The sequence below is a fragment of the Salvelinus alpinus genome, chromosome 2 (assembly GCF_045679555.1).
Source record: "Salvelinus alpinus chromosome 2, SLU_Salpinus.1, whole genome shotgun sequence".
Lineage (NCBI taxonomy): Eukaryota > Metazoa > Chordata > Actinopteri > Salmoniformes > Salmonidae > Salvelinus > Salvelinus alpinus.
In genome coordinates this window covers 108,922,118-108,941,484 of record NC_092087.1, presented here as the reverse complement: position 1 = coordinate 108,941,484, position 19,367 = coordinate 108,922,118, and the positions used below count along the sequence as shown (strand labels likewise).

At 40.7% G+C, this 19,367-nt stretch overlaps 2 protein-coding genes across 2 annotated transcripts in view; one reads left to right on the top strand and one right to left on the bottom strand.

Moving 5' to 3' along the window:
• LOC139548923 (zinc finger protein 180-like) overlaps window positions 1-19,367 on the bottom strand; it is a 51,605-nt gene that overhangs the window by 12,445 nt on the left and 19,793 nt on the right. The window lies entirely within an intron of this gene.
• On the top strand, window positions 12,590-18,360 carry LOC139549238 (zinc finger protein 664-like). The gene is made up of 2 exons (XM_071359483.1): window positions 12,590-13,182; window positions 16,873-18,360. The coding sequence occupies exons 1-2, from the start codon at window positions 12,786-12,788 to the stop codon at window positions 17,607-17,609; spliced, it is 1,134 nt and encodes a 377-aa protein (XP_071215584.1). The 5' UTR covers window positions 12,590-12,785; the 3' UTR covers window positions 17,610-18,360.

Sequence of the window (19,367 nt, the reverse complement as noted above, 5' to 3'; positions counted from 1 at the left end):
TACTAAATAATTTCAGAGTTTGATAAATCCAATGGGTTTTAACTGAGTCATCTTGTAATCCAAGATGGCGTAGCAGTAAGACATTTATGTTTGTTGTTGTAAATGTTTTCTTTTTTTTGTATATATTGCAATATATTTCAATCTCTTTTTCCTTTTTTTAATTACATATACCTTCCGGCAACCCGCCTTACCCAATGTGATACGGATCTGCTGTTTTTTAGACCTTATAGCTAGAACCTCCATCAGAAGCTAACCAGCTAATTAGCTACTAGCTATTTAGTCATTGTTAGCCACTGCTAGCGGCCTTTCCCTTTTTTAGCTCAGACACCAGCCTCTTTTAGCCTGGATAACACCTGCCAGTCTGCACAGCGCGATATCAACCCTGAGCATATCGGACTGTTTTTCTCCACTACATCACCGTATTCCTGCCGTAAGCTCTGGGCCTTTACACCAGATAATCGCAGCTATCTAGCTGCCAATGAGTGGCCCAGACCCGAAGCTAGCCTTGAGCCAGGCCCATCTCCCGGCCTGCTCAGTGGACCCTATGATCACTCGGCTACACAGCTGATGCCTCCCAGACTCTTCACTAAGACGACTAGAAGCCACTACATCACCGGATTCCTGCTGTAAGCAGGAACCTTTGCACCGGATTGGCTATAGTGGCTAACGCCCTTGTCCCGAAGCTAGCACCAGTTAGCCTCGAGCCAGGCGCATCTCCCGGCTAGCATAGTAACGACTACCTAACGGCTTTCCTGTTTCATATATTCCTGTTCACTGGACCCTATGATCACTTGGCTACATAGCTGATGCCTGCTGGATTGTTCATTAATCACGGGTCTCCATTTTGTTTATTTTGTTTATCTGTCGGCCCCAGCCTCGAACTCAGGCCCTGTGTGTAGTTAACTGACCCTCTCGCCCATTCATTGCCATTTTACCTGTTGTTGTCTTAGCTGATTAACTGTTGTTGTCGTACCCGTTGTTGTCTTAGCTAGCTCTCCCAAGCAACACCTGTGATTGCTTTATGCCTCGCTTTATGTCTCTCTAATGTCAATATGCCTTGTATACTGTTGTTTAGGGTAGTTATCATTGTTTTATTTTACTGCAGAGCCCCTAGTCCCACTCAACATGCCTCAGAGAGCTTGTTTGTCCTGACTCCCACACATGCGGTGACCTCACCTAGCATAACTAGAGCCTCCAGAGATGCAACCTCTCCTATCGTCACTCAATGCCTAGGTTTACCGCCACTGTACCCGCACCCTACCATATACCTGTCTGTACATTATGCCTTGAGTCTATCCTACCACGCCCAGAAATCTGCTCCTTATCTTCTCTGTACCCATCGCACTAGACAACTAATTCTGATAGCTTTTAGCCGTACCCTCATCCTACTCCTCTTGATGTCCTTGCCGTGTCTGAGTCCTGGCTCTAGAAGGCCACCAAAAATTCTGAAATGTCCATCCCCAACTACAACATTTTCCGTCAAGATAGAACTGCCAAAGGGGGAGGAGTTGCAATCTACTGCAGAGATGGCCTATATAGTTCTGTCATACTTTCCAGGTCTACGCCCAAACAGTTCAAGTTTCTAATTTAAAAAATGAATCTGTCCAGAAATAAGTCTCTCACTGTTTCCGCCTGTTACCGACTCCCAGCTGTGCCCTGGACACCATATGCGAATTGATTGCCCTCATCTATCTTCAGAGTTTGTTCTGTTAGGTGACCTAAACTGGGAAATGCTTAACACCCCGGCCATCCTACAATCCAAGCTAGATGCCCTCAATCTCACACAAATTATTGAGGAACCCACCAGGTACAACCCTAAATCCGTATACATGGGCACCCTCATAGATATTATCCTGACCAACTTGCCCTTCAAATACACCTCTACTGTTTTCAATCAGGATCTCAGCAATCACTGCCTCATTGCCTGCATCCGTTATGGGTCCGCGGTCAAACGACCACCCCTCATCACTGTCAAATGCTCCCTAAAACACTTCTGCATGCAGGCCTTTCTAATCGACCTGGCCCGGGTATCTTGGAAGGATATTGACCTCTTCCCGTCAGTCGAAGATGCCTGGTCGTTCTTTTACAGTAATTTCCTCACCAACTTAACTTCTCTGGGATATGTGGGACGGTAGCGTCCCACTTGGCCAAAAGCCAGAAAAAATGTAGCGCGCCAAATTCAAATATATTACTATAAAAATCTATCTTTCATGAAATCACACATGAAAGACACCAAATTAAAGCTACACATGTTGTGAATCCAGCCAACATGTCTGATTTCAAAAAGGATTTACGGCGAAAGCACACCAAACAATTTTGTTAGCTCATTACATAGCCACTTAAAAACACAGCCATTTTCCCAGCAAAAGATAGTAGTCACAAAAAGCAGAAATAGAGATCAAATTAATCACTAACCTTTGATGATCTTCATCAGATGACACTCATAGGACATCATGTTACACAATACATTTTGTTCGATAATGTGCATATTTATATCCACAAATCTCGGTTTAGATTGGCGCCATGTTCAGAAATGCCTCCAATATATCCGGAGAAATTGCAGAGAGCCACGTCAAATAACAGAAATACTCATCATAAACTTTGATGAAAGACACATATTTTACATAGAATTAAAGATACACTTGTTCTTAATGCAACCGCTGTGTCAGATTTCAAAAAAACTTTACGTAAAAAGCACACCATGCAATAATCTGAGTTAGTTAGTTCCACAATAAATCGTTGTTTTGTTCGATAATGTCTATGACTTATGTCTAAGTAGCTACTTTTGCTAGTATGTTTACTGCACATGTCCAAATGCTCGCGCAGATGCAGGTGAACTCGGACAACTTCAAAAAGATATAAAACAGGTAGAATAAACTGGTCAAACTAAGTAGAAAATCAATCTTCAGGATGTTGTTATCATAACTATCCAATAACGTTCCAACCGGAGCATTCCTTCATGTCTGTAGAAGTTATGGAACGCAAGGCGATATCATGAGGAAAGCGCGTGACCAGGAACTGGCAATCTGCCAGACCACTGACTCATTCCCCTCCCATCCGGTCCCACAACACAGCATAAGCTTCGTTCCACGTTCTACAAACTGTTGACATCTAGTGGAAGGCGTAGGAAGTGCAAACAGATCCATATCTTACAGGGAATTGAATCACCGATGAGTTGAACATTGACCAGTCTCAGAATTCTCACTTCCTGTTTGGATTTTTTCTCAGGTTTTTGCCTGCCATATGAGTTCTGTTATACTCACAGACATCATTCAAACAGTTTTAGAAACTTCAGAGTGTTTTATATCCAATACTAATAATAATGTGCATATATTAGCATCTGGGACAGAGTAGGAGGCAGTTCAGTTCAACAGCTCCCCACCCCCAGCAGATACTTGCCCAAGCCTCCCCAGCTTCTCCTTCACCCAAATCCAGATAGCTGATGTTCTGAAAGAGTTGCAAAACCTGGACCTGTACAAATCAGCTGGGCTAGACAATCTGGACCATCTCTTTCTAAAATTATCCGCCGCCATTGTTGCAACCCCTATTACTAGTCTGTTCAACCTCTCTTTCGTATCGTCAGAGATTCCGAAAGAATCAGACCAAAGTCGTCTGGCACAGTGCTTAGAGTTTCAACTACATGAATAACTTATTTCTAGTCTACAATCATCGATGTGTACTAATGTGAAAACAAGACAATATATGACTGTTCTTGCTCATTTTAAGACAAATTTCAAATAATCATTACATTCATTACAGACATCAATTGTTGTACAACATCATGGCTACGCTGTTGGCATCACTTTTTACAGTGGATTTCCCCTGTTGTGGGCCTTTAACCATCTGTCTGACTTTGTTGTTCACACAGGAGAGAGACGGGACTACCGTGGGTCCTCTGGGGAGCCTCAACAACCTCATGATGCTGACAAGGCAGAGAAGAGTTTCTCCACATCAGAACACCTCAATAAACACCTGCAGAGATCCACAGGGAAGAAACCTCACTGCTGCTCTGACTGTGGGAAGAGATTCACCTCCTTAGCAGGCATTAAAATTCATCAGAAAATCCACACAGTAGAGAAACCTTATAGCTGTCAATGTGGGAAGAGTTTTACTCATTCAACCAGCCTGATATCACACCAGAGAACACACACAGGAGAGAAACCGTATAGCTGTGATCAATGTGGGAAGAGTTTTGTTACATCTGGCCATCTGAAGATACACCAGAGAACACACACAGGAGAGAAATCTTATAGCTGTGATCAATGTGGAAAGAGTTTTGGTCGATCTGGCCAGCTGACATCACACCAGAGAATACACACAGGAGAGAAATCTTATAGCTGTGGTCAATGTGGGAAGAGTTTTACTACATCTGCCCAACTGACTCTACACCAGAGAACACACACAGGAGAGAAACCTTATAGCTGTGATCAATGTGGGAAGAGTTTTGCTGCATCTAGCACTCTGACTCTACACCAGAGAATACACACAGGAGAGAAATCTTATAGCTGTGATCAATGTGGAAAGAGTTTTGGTCGATCTGGCCAGCTGACATCACACCAGAGAATACACACAGGAGAGAAATCTTATATCTGTGGTCAATGTGGAAAGAGTTTTGGTCGATCTGACCATCTGACATCACACCAGAGAATACACACAGGAGAGAAATCTTATACCTGTGGTCAATGTGGGAAGAGTTTTACTACATCTAGCATTCTGACTGTACACCAGAGAAGACACACAGGAGATAAACCTTATACCTGTGGTCAATGTGGGAAGAGTTTTACTACATCTGGCTCTCTGACTGTACACCAGAGAACACATACAGGAGAGAAACCTCATAGCTGTGATCAATGTGGGAAGAGTTTTACTTGGCCAAAAAGCCTGAATATACACAAGCGGACACACACAGGGGAAGAGATACTCTGATAAAAGATCTCTGATTAAACATAAAGTATACATGGAGTTGTTTCATGATATCAATGAAATAATGTCACAGTGTAGAATGTTTTAACATTGTATTTGGAGTATTTTAATGATGTCACAATGTAGAAGCCTAAACATTTGTCCCTGTTACACTTCCCACGTTGGTTACCCACTTGAATCAAAATGCAACACTTCAAAATGTAGCAAGCTGTTTTCTACAAATTGTCCTCTAACCAGGGATGTACACATTACTCCCAGATTCTGTGTGGTTTTTGAGCTGTTAGTTTTAACAGGACGTGCAACCTCATCTCCCTTCTGTCACACAATTAATTTTGACATGATATCGATGAGTGATGACAAATAAGGGTTGTGTTCCTTTGTTTAGCGACCCCTACATTTAAATGCATCACTCCAAAATGTAGCTGACTGTTTTCAGCAGGTTGTCCTCTAACCAGTGAGGTGAAAGATATCTCCCATTTCCATGTGTTTTTTTAGTTGTTAGTTTCAACATCACCTACAACCTGATTTCCCCCCTAATCGATATCAGTGATTTATTGCTACTTGTCAAAACAACAGCGTTTCTGGTGCTTGTGCAGTTTATAAGGTGCATGTTTTAAAAAAATACAAGTAATATGATTATTGTGGCAGATATTTGTGTATATAGCCCAGTTTATGTTTAGGTTTTCAATATATCAGAAACTGTTTCTGCATATTGGTTATTGATTTGAACATGTTAAAAATGTGTTTTGACATTGGGCTATCCCACCTCCAACTATGCAACCAAATATTTCATATTTACATTTCATGTAGCATTTGGTAATGGTAATTATTTATGCAACCAACTGACAATTATATTGACATTGTGCTTTTAGAATAGCAGGGTTCATTCATTTTATATCCAACAACATGCCTATCTAGTGAACCCTGAAAAGAGAGAGAAGCTCTGCAGTGAGGTGGAAAGTTACTACGGATATTGCAGGAGTTTCCTCTTGAAATCAGACAAGTCTGTTGTAAGGACAACCTGGTTGCTGATTGTCTCAAGGGGGGCAGTCAAAATGTTTTGCGTTTAGCCAGTGCATTGCCATGGATCACAATTTATTTTGACTGTTTTTCCGTATTGGAGATGAGTTTTGTTTGGGCTCGTTTCAAGGGGACGAGAGTTCTAGAAGTTAGTGAGTTTTAGGTTTCTCTGTGGGAAAAATAAATATTGTTTTTAGTTGTTGTTAGACAGACACCATGTTTATATTGGTGATGGTGAAGCATTGTAGTTGATTCTAATGTGACATGGAAGTTGTTTTCTGTTGGTGGTGAGCATTCTCTTAAGCTTTTGGTTTTTCCATTTATGTTTTTAGGTTGGACTTTAGCACGTATAGCTCGTTAGCACGTAGGACGCACTGATTGGTGTCACCTCGTTAGTCAGTATGTGTTACACCTGTGCTGGCTTGTCCATCTCGTTAGTGGGAAGGTGTTTCACCTGAGCTGGTGCAGGTTCTATTTAAGAGTGTCTGGCCCAGTGCTCCAGTTGTCTTGATAGATGTGGAGAGTCAACACCTTTAGTTGCTCCAGCTTTTTGGTTTGCTTCCTGTCTTTAAGTTTGGTGTGGATTTTTTTCTTTTGTTTGCTTCTTCTTGGGCAGATTTAGTGGGTCTCATGGTGGGTGTCTTTTAGGTCCCAGTTGTTGTTACTTGTCAATTTTCAGAGGACACCCACATAGTGTCTTTCAGAGCCCCTCCTATAAAAACAAGCTGATATTTTGGGTTGGATGTTGCATCCAATTAATATTTTAATCAATGGCATTTCTTCAGAATGTTCATTAGTCTTTCAGTTGTTAGTCTTATGTTGTGTCCTAAATATTTCTGTATGTTTTCATTGTTTTTTCCTGTGAAGCCATTGTGTTGCATCCATGTCTGAAATGTGCTGTATAAATAAAGCTTGATTTGATTTGAACAAATGAACCCAATGACTGACCAATCAACAGACTCTTGGTCCATCTTAGTATGAAAAACAGTATCAATCCCACTTTTCCAGCCTGCTGAAGGCCTAGTGGAGTGGTAAACACCACCCCCGGCTCTACCAGGGGCTTGAGGTGGTCTCCCACTGCTCTGCTGGTGGAGTGGTAAACACCACCCCCGGCTCTACCGGGGGCTTGAGGTGGTCTCCCACAGCTCTGATGGTGGAGTGGTAAACACGACCCCCGGCTCTACCAGGGGCTTGAGGTGGTCTCCCACAGCTCTGATTGTGGAGTGGTAAACACCACCCCCGGCTCTACCAGGGGCTTGAGGTGGTCTCCCACAGCTCTGATGGTGGAGTGGTAAACACGACCCCCGGCTCTAACAGGGGCTTGAGGTGGTCTCCCACAGCTCTGATGGTGGAGTGGTAAACACCACCCCCGGCTCTACCAGGGGCTTGAGGTGGTCTCCCACAGCTCTGCTTATGTCATGTTCTGTGGCCTTGCCGTTCCATTTCTTGACTGCACCTGCAACATAAACACATTTAGTCATATTATATAAAACACTCAAAGTAATGTATATGGAGCATCTATGGCTTCAGTTACACCTGGCACCTAAATGTGACTTCTGTCATCCGATCACTCTCGAAACGCTCTGGGGACAAACTTTGCTGCCCTGTTTCCAGTTGTCCACATGGCTGGGAGAACCTATTCAAGGAAGGAAATAGATATTGAAAATATAAAAATACAACAATGTACTATTTGCTAACTAGCTACAGTGCAGGCTAACTCAAATGAGCTGCTAAATGAGCTATCTAGCCAACTTCAAATCTGTATAGATAGATAGCTAGCTATCTAGCCAACGTCACATTCTGTATAGATAGATAGATAGCTATCCAGCCAACTTCACATTCTGTATAGATAGAAAGCTAGCTATCTAGCCAACTTCACATTCTGTATAGATAGATAGCTAGCTATCTAGCCAACTTCACATTCTGTATAGATAGATAGCTAAGTGAATAAAAAAATAACCAGCTACTTAACTTCATATTAGCTAGCTATCTATTTATCACTGTAAAAAACAAACTCCAAATGCATTTGTAGGTAGCTAGCTAACAGCCATGGAGGGTGAAAGGATAGCAGCCCCAACTGTCAGTGAGAGAGGAGGCTATTCTGGATAGGGAAGGTACTTTTGTGTAGTTCCTGTCCCTAGAAGTGAGGACTGAGATAATAGTAACATAATATTCAGTGTGGTGTAATTTGACTATAATGAAGTGTGTTTCTTGTGAGGTTTTCTGTCCTCAGATAAAGAGCGCTATGAAAGCCAGTCTACATATGAAGAGGTCCCAATGAAGAGCAGTGGTTCTCAGTCCTGGGGACTCACAGAGGTACATTGTTGTTTTTGCCTCAGCACTGCACAGCTGATTCAAATGATCAACTCGTCATCAAGCTTCAAGTGGTATTTATGTATTCATTTGTGATGTCATCCTTGATATGATCCTGTTATTGTCACATGCTACACATGTACATATGTGTGCCCATGCATCTATCAATCCAATGTTATCATGATTTGTTATCAGGGAAATTATACTTTAGTAATCCACAATGACCTGGTGATGTAACAGTCTAATAATTACATTGTCTTCCATATTCCTACAGATACCTTGTAACAAGAGATTCCTTCAAAACGATTGCCTACAGTTACCGTGTAGGGCACTGCAAGTTTGGTTGACCAGGGTCATATGGGACTGCCTCCTGGAGGAATTCAGATGTGTGAAGGCTACCTGTGTCCTGCGTAACTTCATGGGGATGGACACGAGGACCAGGAGGGGATCTGCAGCTCGCCGCCGTGTCCCAGAGGAGGAGTCTGCTGCTCTGCAGGATGTTTCAAGGATGGGGTCCAACCACGCAGCAAGAGAGGCAATCCGTGTGCAGGAGATCTTCACCTCCTACTTCTTCAACGAGGGTGTTCCCTGGCAACACCATAGACTACACTATGCACAACCAAAGGCTCTTTTAAGAGGGTGCTGTTCCCTGGCAACACCATAGACTACACTATGCACAACCAAAGGCTCTTTTAAGAGGGTGCTGTTCCCTGGCAACACCATAGACTACACTATGCACAACCAAAGGCTCTTTTAAGAGCCATCCACATTACAATAAGAGTATTCCTCCATTTACTTAGCCATGTCAACTGCAGTTATTCAATTCACAGTTTCTCTCCCTTTGATTTCTACTTCTCAGGTGAGGGTGCTGTTTAGGTAAGGGTGTGATGTCTGTGCAAAAACAAAACAGGCTATCTTAAATCACCCATATTGAAGAAATGTAGAGCAATTAGACACCCTATAACCCACACCTACACACTCATGTATCAATCTGATTGATGGATTGTGTTGTGCAGTAAGCAGGCTCAGGTGTATAACTGTGGCTCCTTCCACCTTCAACGAATAGGCAAGAGGGCCAACCATGGAGAATAGTAAGACACTTCATTATTTCTATAACTACGCTATATTGTTTGTCCTTGTGGGTCCGTTCATGTTTTTCAGCATAAAGTACTCTGCAGCCACTTAGTGTGGTGTGGACACCAGGTGAGGCCACATACAGATTCCTGTTGAACACTGTGGCTTTAACTACCTTATTTTCTCAATAACAGTCTCTCTCCTCCACTTCATCCCTCTCTCCCCTTCTCCCTAAGTCCTCTAGGTTATATCAGCTGTGTCGGTGAACCCCTCCTGCATCTGAACTGGCTACATAGAGGGCATGATCAGATGTGAGAGGTCACTTGGTCAGGTCAACAGGAAGTATTATTAAAGAGATGCTTTACATTGAAACACAGACAGAGATGCAGTAGTCCCAGAGTTAATGATCCCAGGTCAGTTTATATTATACAGGAAGTATTATTAAAGAGATGCTTTACATTGAAATACAGACAGATGCAGTAGTCCCAGAGTTAATGATCCAAGGTCAGTTTTGCATTTCACCTCCTGATTGATGACTAACAATGTTAGAATAAAAAACACAAGGCTTAAACATGCTCTCTCTCTCCATCTGTCTCTCGTCTGCAGATATGTTTTGATGTGAGAGGATGCCAACCCCCAGTCCCATCATCGCCACCTCACCCTCTTTTAAGATGACCTTTGGGCCGACGAGAGACACTGTTATGTAATTGTGATGAACTGAGAGAATATTTATGTAGCACTGTGATTCATTAATCATGTGCTGCCTTCCCTGCTCCTATGTGCTTACCTCTTTCCCTTTCTGTCTTTTACACCTCTCTCTCCACCTCTTCCTCTGTTTTTATAATGCACAACAGATGTGCATTGAAGTACAGATTGAACTTGTATTTATAACACTTGGATAATGAGCTTTTCAATAAAGCGTTTCACATTCTCTACTGGTTGAAATGAAGTGTAATGTGATGAAATACTCCACCTATCCTGTGTTTATCAGATCAATGCAGATGAAGGGCATTAGATGTTGAGATGAACCGGTGTTAAGAGTATTTACATGATGCATAGGAAGTGTAGTGTTCTGTTTTTTAACATTATATTTCTGTATATATGAATTAACTAGTTAAATCCTGTTTCTAGTCTATTATTTACAATGTGTAACCATTGATGTCCCAGGACCAAGATTGGTAAACACTGTTGAAGTGTAGAATTGTAATACATACATGCAGACACAGCATCATTCAAAGACTGGAATTTGATACTCCTGGTATTGGATATGACTGAAAAATAATCTCAAAGACATTCATACCTAAACTGCACCTTTATTTGCCAAGGTAGAGTACATGATCAGTGAATATATTAAATGTACAGGCTACAATGTGGGGATCTCATGCATGGTAATAACTACATGTATATATGACTTGCATCCTTGGTACAACATGATATTATATTCTACTCAATCCATAGGCTTCATTAATGTCATTCAGGCTGTTTTGAAGTTGATACAATTGGCTATGATAGCTGAGGTTCATAGCTAGGTTATGAACTAATATGTATACCAAACGGTTGGGTCCATACACAGATCGGCTAGATAGCTAGCTACACATCGATGGGCATACAGGGATTTTAATCATCCACTGCACAATAAGCAAGAACATAGCTAGCTACGTGATTTCATCTATCTGCATGGCAAATATCAGCAAGGCAAGCTTACAAAATTGTACATTCAATTTGCAGTAAATTCTTCAGCTAGCTAGATTCTAGACATCCACTGTTTCACAAATCAACCGCCTGGTTTGCTGGTTGTTTCAGGAGTCCCTAAAACAACCAGAATTACAATTTCATACTCATGTCACAACACCCATAAAGCTAGTCAGCTAGCTGGCTAATGTTAGCTGGGTCAGCTAGCTGGCTAATGTTAGCTAGTCTGCTAGCTGGTTAATGTCAGCTACCTTGCTAAATCGTGTTGATAATGGGATATGGAGAAGGGTGAGCCGGTCAAGGATCGATTCAGACAAGGTGGTAAATTGTATGACAAGCGACAGTTTAATTTAAGAGTAAAGATATCTGGTACAAGCGTATACGGACTCGTTCATTTAGCTCATAAGGAACCTCCAGAAAAAGCCCAGATAACAGAATGCATAGACATTTTATACAGCACAGAAAGTAGGTTGAGTCTGGAAGTTCTGGTCCTCTGGTTGGTTCTGGACAGGTCGTTGTCTTCTCAGATTGGTCCTGATGAGCTGGGCGTCATCCTTCTGAGTCTTGCAGCAAAAGTTCTTTGTTACCAAATGTTCAGCTAAAACAGGAGATTTGGTGTGTGCGTAGATGTTCCTATTTAATCAGTGTTTATGAAAGGTTTATGTCAGCCCTCTGTCCTTGGGTATGTGTGTGTCTCATTATCTCGTGAAATGCAGACCCAAGCACCCTTTTCTTATCAGTGTTTATGAAAGGTCTGTGCCAGCCCTCTGTCCTTGGGTGTGTGTGTGTCTCAGTTTCTGCTTATGAGTTTGTGAGAAACCCTGTTTAGAAAGAAGTTAGTTATAACAACGTAATAGCAATATGCTTGTGTTATTTTAAATGGTATTTATTACAATCGCGATTTTCATAAATGAACTTTATGATAAAAAAAATGCATAATCGTTTGTCTCTACATGAACTAACATTCCTGTCAACTGTACATGTTTTTTGCATGATTCGTTATGACGTTATAATCCCTTACATTTGCTTCCATCCTAGTATTTATGTTCGTCATCTTTGATGCAGTACAGTTCTGTGTAGGGGTACCCCTCTCTCCTAGTATTTCTGTCCGCCATCTTTGATTCAGTTCTGTGTAGTGGTACCCCTCTCTTCTAGTATTTCTGTTCGCCATCTTTGATTCAGTTCAGTTCTACTATATCTTTGCTGAAGAAAGTCTAACAGTCACTAGCCAGCAGCAGCCTCCCCCGGTCCTAGTGCCGGCCCAGTGAAAAGTTTAAGATGCGATGGAACGGTTGACGAAAATAAGAAATCACAGAAAAAATATATTGACTGATATTAAATTATTTAGGGAGGGGGGCTAATTAATATTTTAGGACTAGCTATGTTCCAGATTCCTACCTACCTTTGTCTGAAATTTTTATTTACATTTTACTCAACTGCGTTACCCACTCCATTTAGCAGATTGCGGTCTGCGACTTTAAGGCAATGCTGCTACTGTGACGTATTATTTAGTGGACGGAACGCTTCTTTCAGCAGCAGCAAAAGTAATTCAGCCACCTCTGTAGCTTGCTAGACAAAATAGACGAACCAATAAAGCTCTTTAGACGCTTTAGTGTATATTAGTCACTGTATTTTAAACCCACTTCTGTCGCCTAGTTAGTTATCCCTTTTAATTTCATAATTTTCATATTTACGGTATTGTTTTCATTCATCTAGCGGGCTGGTTAAGTTAGCATTAGCCTAGCTAGCTAACATCTCCAACCATGAGGTCACTAAGCTACTCTCTTGTTAATGAAGAGGAGGACTGCTGGACGGAGAAAGAAGCTCTGGTGAAAGAGGAGGAGGAAGAGGAGGTAATCACAGTAAAACAAGAATTAGAGGGTGAGGCTGTTACAGTTAAACAAGAAGATAAAGACGTTTCAGTGAAAGAAGAGGAAGACGCGTTCAAAGAGGAAGAGGCTTTTACAGTAAAAGAAGAGGAGGATGCAGCTTTTGGGGTGAAAGAGGAGGAGGGGGACATGACTGTCACATCGAAAAAGGAGGAGGAGGAAACTGGATATCTGGGCCCGGTTTCCCAAACGCATCTTAAGGCATCCAATGGTTCTAAGGATGAACTTAGCCATAAGATGGTTTTGAGAGACTGTTCCCTGATTAACACTAGTAAGTACTGTCTTAAAAACAGGGACACAAACTCTGTTTTTTTATTTAACCAGGTGGCCATGATGTCATAATGATATTTAACCAGGTGGCCATGATGTCATAATGATAGTTTAACCAGGTAGGCCAGTTGAGAACAAGTTCTCATTTACAACTGCGACCTGGCCAAGATAAAGCAAAGCAGTGAGACAAAAAAACAGAGTTACACGTGGAATAAACAAACGTAGAGTCAATAACAAAATAGAAACATCGAAATACAGAGTGTGCAAATGGAGTAAGGAGGCACGGCAATAAATAGGCCATAGTAACAAGTTCTCATTTGCAACTGCGACCTGGCCAAGATAAAGCAAAGCAGTGTGACACAGACAACAACACAGAGTTACACATGGAATAACATACAATAAACAAGCCAATAACACAATAAGCAAGTCAATGACAGTAGGAAAAAAAGAGAGTCTATATATAGTGTGTGCAAAAGGCATGAGGAGGTAGGCAATAAATAGGCCATAGTAGCGAAGAATTACAATTTAGCAGATTAACACTGGAGGGATAAATGAGCAGATGATGATGTGCAAGTAGAGATACTGGTGTGCAAAAGAGCAGAAAAGTAAATAAAAACAGTTTGGGGATGAGGTAGGGAGATTGGGTGGGCTATTTACAGATGGACTATGTACAGCTGCAGCGATCGGTTAGCTGCTCAGATAGCTGATGTTTAAAGTTGGTGAGGGAAATATAAGTCTCCAGCTTCAGCGATGTTTGAAATTCGCTCCTGTCACTGGCAGCAGAGAACTGGAAGGATGTGTGGTGTTAAAGGGGAAATCTGCAATTGCTACATCCATATTTTGACTTTTAAATTATTTATTTATAGCCATTGTTTCTTGAAGAACATAACACATGCCTCATGAGCTTAGATCAACTGTTGTACCCCATCAGAACCCAGAATAAGCTTTTTTTACTCCAATGTTTAGCAACAATGTAAATAAACACTGTATAGCCTCAACATGGTTAAAACTATAATGTTGATATCATGGATGGTCAGCCCTTTCATCCATAGGTCTGTCTATGAATTTGAAAGTAGTTACATTTCTCCACCCTCATCCATCATTTTATTAGCAAAATAGTGGTGGAATTACAGCTTTGTTATTGGTTGATGATTCTTGTGTGGCTTTTTTAAAGGGACAACCTAGGATTTAAACAGAAACAAAATGGCTGCCCAGAGACTTGGTTTGGTAAACAGCTGAGGGATGGGGGCTGGGATGGGGTCTGGAGAAATGTAACCACTCTCAAATTCATAGAGAAAGCTATTGTATCAACCGTAACCCAAAACCTAGCGAACTCGTCAAGAAGTTCAGACATTTTGGCATAACAGTTATAAGGTGTTGGCTTGACAGTCGCTGGACCCAGGTTTGAGTCCAGCTCAGGGCAACCCCCTGAATCCACTACACTATGAATACAAGGACTGGCCATCCATGATGTCATAATGGTAGTTTAACCAGGTTTCTAGGCTATATAGTATATTCTAGAATTCATCCATGATGTCATAATGATAGTTTAACCAGGTTTCTAGGAAATATAGTATATTCTAGAATTCATCCATGATGTCATAATGATAGTTTAACCAGGTTTCGAGGCTATATAGTATATTCTAGAATTCATCCATGATGTCATAATGATAGTTTAACCAGGATTCTAGGATATATAGTATATTCTAGAATTGCCAGTGTAGATTTCCTGTAGGGTCAAATTGTTAGAGCTGTTGATAAGTCATTGTATAATATTCAGCATTTATTTTCATGCCATTACATCAATAACGCCCAACCAGAAGAGAAGAAACTCTTCCTGAACCACCTCCTCTTGCTGTCCTTCATACATTCTGACGTTGCTGGTAATCGGCTACACAAGCAGTCGGCAACCTACATTTGGAGTGCAAATGTATCTTACCATTTCTACTGATCTGGTGCCAGTTATGATTTTCATATGTTCATTTTACTGGAACAGTTTCATTTCATTTATAATAGTATCTCAATCATTGTCTGTGATTAATCTACATTCTATCTAAATGAAAATTATACAAATCTAAAAGTAACTTTTATTGCCATTGCCACCTATGTAAAAAATAGCCTACATAAAGCCAACAAATAAAAATATTGCAAAAGATGTCCTATAAATCACATGGCCTGTCCATAACGAACTTGAAACATTGTATAAAATATTCTGGGCCCTCAGTTTCCCGTGCCTGTGAGTTCTCGACAGACACAGCTGTAGGCTATTTGTGAAAGGGATAAGAAGTAATCAGGTGTTTTGACATTTAATAGATCTACATTTGTGCTCAGGACAGGTAGACTAGTCCTACTTCTATATGTGTAACCAGGTAGACTAGTCCTAGTTCTATATGTGTAACCAGGTAGACTAGTCCTACTTCTATATGTGTAACCAAGTGGACTAGTCCTACTTCTATTTGTGTAACCAGGTAGACTAGTTCTACTTCTATATGTGTAACCAGGTAGACTAGTCCTACTTCTATATGTGTAACCAGGTAGACTAGTCCTAGTTCTATATGTGTAACCAGGTAGACTAGTCCTACTTCTATATGTGTAACCAAGTGGACTAGTCCTACTCCTATATGTGTAACCAGGTAGACTAGTCCTACTACTATATGTGTTGTCGGGTAGAGTAGTCCTACTTCTATATGTGTAACCAGGTAGACTAGTCCTACTTCTATATGTGTAACCAGGTAGACTAGTCCTACTTCTATATGTGTTGTCGGGTAGACTAGTTCTACTTCTATATGTGTAACCAGGTAGACTAGTCCTACTTCTATATGTGTAACCAGGTAGACTAGTCCTACTAATATATGTGTTGTCGGGTAGACTAGTTCTACTTATATATGTGTAACCAGGTAGACTAGTCCTACTTCTAATGTGTAACCAGGTAGACTAGTCTACTTCTATATGTGTTGTCGGGTAGACTAGTCCTACTTCTATATGTGTAACCAGGTAGACTAATCCTACTACTATATGTGTAACCAGGTAGACTAGTCCTACTTCTATATGTGTAACCAGGTAGACTAGTCCTACTTCTATATGTGTAACCAGGTAGACTAGTCCTACTTCTATATGTGTAACCAGGTAGACTAGTCCTACTTCTATATGTGTAACCAGGTAGACTAGTCTACTTCTATATGTGTTGTCGGGTAGACTAGTCCTACTTCTATATGTGTAACCAGGTAGACTAGTCCCACTACTATATGTGTAACCAGGTAGACTAGTCCTACTTCTATATGTGTAACCAGGTAGACTAGTCCTACATCTATATGTGTAACCAGGTAGACTAGTGCTACTTCTATATGTGTAACCAGGTAGACTAGTCCTACTTCTATTTGTGTAACCAGGTAGACTAGTCCTACTTCTATATGTGTAACCATGTAGACTAGTCCTACTTCTATATGTGTAACCAGGTAGACTAGTCCTACTTCTATATGTGTAACCAGGTAGACTAGTCCTACTTCTATATGTGTTGTCGGGTAGAAATATGACTATTCTTGCTCATTTTAAGACAATTGTCAAATAATTTTAACATTCATTACAGACGTCGATTGTTGTACAACATCGTGGCTACGCTGTTGGCATCACCTTTAACAGTGGATTTCCACTGTTGTGGGCCTTTAATCATCTGACTTTGTTGTTCGCACAGGAGAGATACGGGACTATCGTGGATCCTCTGGGGAGCCTCAACAACCTCATGATGCTGACGAGGCAGAGAAGAGTCTCTCCAGATCAGAACACCTCAATAAACACCTGCAGAGATCCACAGGGAAGAGAACTCACTGCTGCTCTGACTGTGGGAAGAGATTCAACTCATCAGGCATTAAAATGCATCAGAGAACACACACAGGAGAGAGAACTTATAGCTGTGATCAATGTGGGAAGAATTTTACTACATCTAGCAATCTGACTGTACACCAGAGAATACACACAGGAGAGAAACCTTATAGCTGTGATCAATGTGGGAAGAGTTTTACTAGATCTGGCTCTCTGACTTTACACAAAAGAACACACACAGGAGAGAAACCTTACATCTGTGGTCAATGTGGGAAGAGTTTTACTGCATCTGGCTCTCTGACTTTACACCAAAGAACACACACAGGAGAGAAACCTTACATCTGTGGTCAATGTGGGAAGAGTTTTACTGCATCTGGCTCTCTGACAGTGCACCAGAGAACACACACAGGAGAGAAACCTTATAGCTGTTATCAATGTGGGAAGAGTTTTTGTCAATCTGGCTATCTGACAGTGCACCAGAGAATACACACAGGAGAGAAACCTTATAGCTGTGATCAATGTGGGAAGAGTTTTGTTCAATCTAGCTATCTGACAATGCACAAGAGAACACACACAGGAGAGCCAATGTATAGCTGTGACCAGAGATAATCTGATAAAAGTTCTCTGACTAATCATCAGAAAGTACATGAAGGAGTTTTCATGATATCAATGAAATGATGTCACAATGTAGAATGTTTTAACATTGTAGTAGGAGTATTTTAATGATGTCACAATGTAGAACCCTAATCGTTTGTCCCCTGTTCTATTGATTTCAACATGATATGGATATTAGCCTCAGGGGGAAAATCCAGGCTCTGAATTGGAAGAGTACTATTTATGAGATTTAGTAAGGACACATTATTCCCAGATTCCGTGTGGTTTTTGAGCTGTTAGTTTTAGCAGGACGTGCAACCTCATCTCCTTCCTGTCGCACAAATGATTTTAGCATGAAATTTATTAGTTATGACAAATAAGTGTTGCGTTCCTTTGTTTAGCGACCCCTACATTTAAATGCATTCCAATATCACGTACAACCTGATTTCCCCCCTAATTGATATCAGTGATTTATTGCTACTTGTCAAAACAACGTTTCTGGAAATATGATTATTGTGGCAGATGTTTGTGTAAATAGCACATGTTATGTTTAGGTTTTCAATTTATCCCAAACTGTTTCTGCATATTGGTTATTGATTTGGACACGTTAAAACTGTGTTTTGACATTGAGGCTATCCCACCTAGCACAGTGTAATTGAAAAGTCGTTGAAAATAAGACTATGCAATCAAATATTTTTTTCAACATTTTTTATTATACCATGCCTTACCATTAAGTGAATTATTGACAATACATATTAACAAAGGGGTGTCCATTTGGTTTGATCATTCATATTTACAATTCATGTAACTTTTAGTAATCATAATTATTTATGCAATCAACTGACAATTTACGGGTATAATTATATTGACATTGTTGCCCTTCTTTTAGAATAGCAGGTTTAATTCTCAGATGTGCCAACCCAAATGTACTAGAGCATGACATTGGAGACTGGGCCCCGATCCAACAACATGCCTATCGAGTGAACTCTGAAAAGAGAGAGAAGCTCCGCAGTGATTTGGAAAGTTACTATGGTTATTGCAGGAGTTGCCTCTTGAAATCAGACATGTCTGTGGTAAGAACAACTTGGTTGCTGATTGTTTCAAGGGTGGGCAGTCATAGTTTTGCGTTTAGCCATTGCGTTGCCATGGATCACAATTTATTTTGACTGCACGGTTTTCCGTATTGGAGATGAGTTTTGTTTGGGCTCATTCCAAGGGGACGAGAGTTCTAGAAGTTTGTTGAGTTTTAGTATTCTATAGAATGAAAAAGGAGAAAAAAATAATACGATTGTATATTATTATTTAGAAATACGTGTTTTTTCTTGTTTTTAATTGTTGACAGCCAGTAGACACCATGTTTATATTGTAGAAGGTGAAGCATTGTAATTGATTATAATGTGAAATGGAAGTTGTTTTCTGTTGGTGGTGAGCAAACTTGTCCAACAAAAATTATAGGATTTATTTGTTGTCTTAAGGGGAAAGGTGTTCCAGGCTTTTGTTTTTCCATTTATGTTTTGAGGTTGGACTTTAGCACGTATAGCTCGTTAACACGTATAGCTCGTTAGCACGTATAAAAAAAACACCAGTTCTTTTGTTTGCCTCTTCTTGGGCAGATTTAGTGGGTCTCATGGTGGGTGACTTTTATGTCCCAGTTGTTGTTACTCGTCAACTTTCAGTGGACACTGAGAGCAAAACTGCAACATTATGTTATAATACTTTTATTGCATCAAATGGTTGTTTTATGCAACAGAATAGAGGGTTCTTAGAACTATT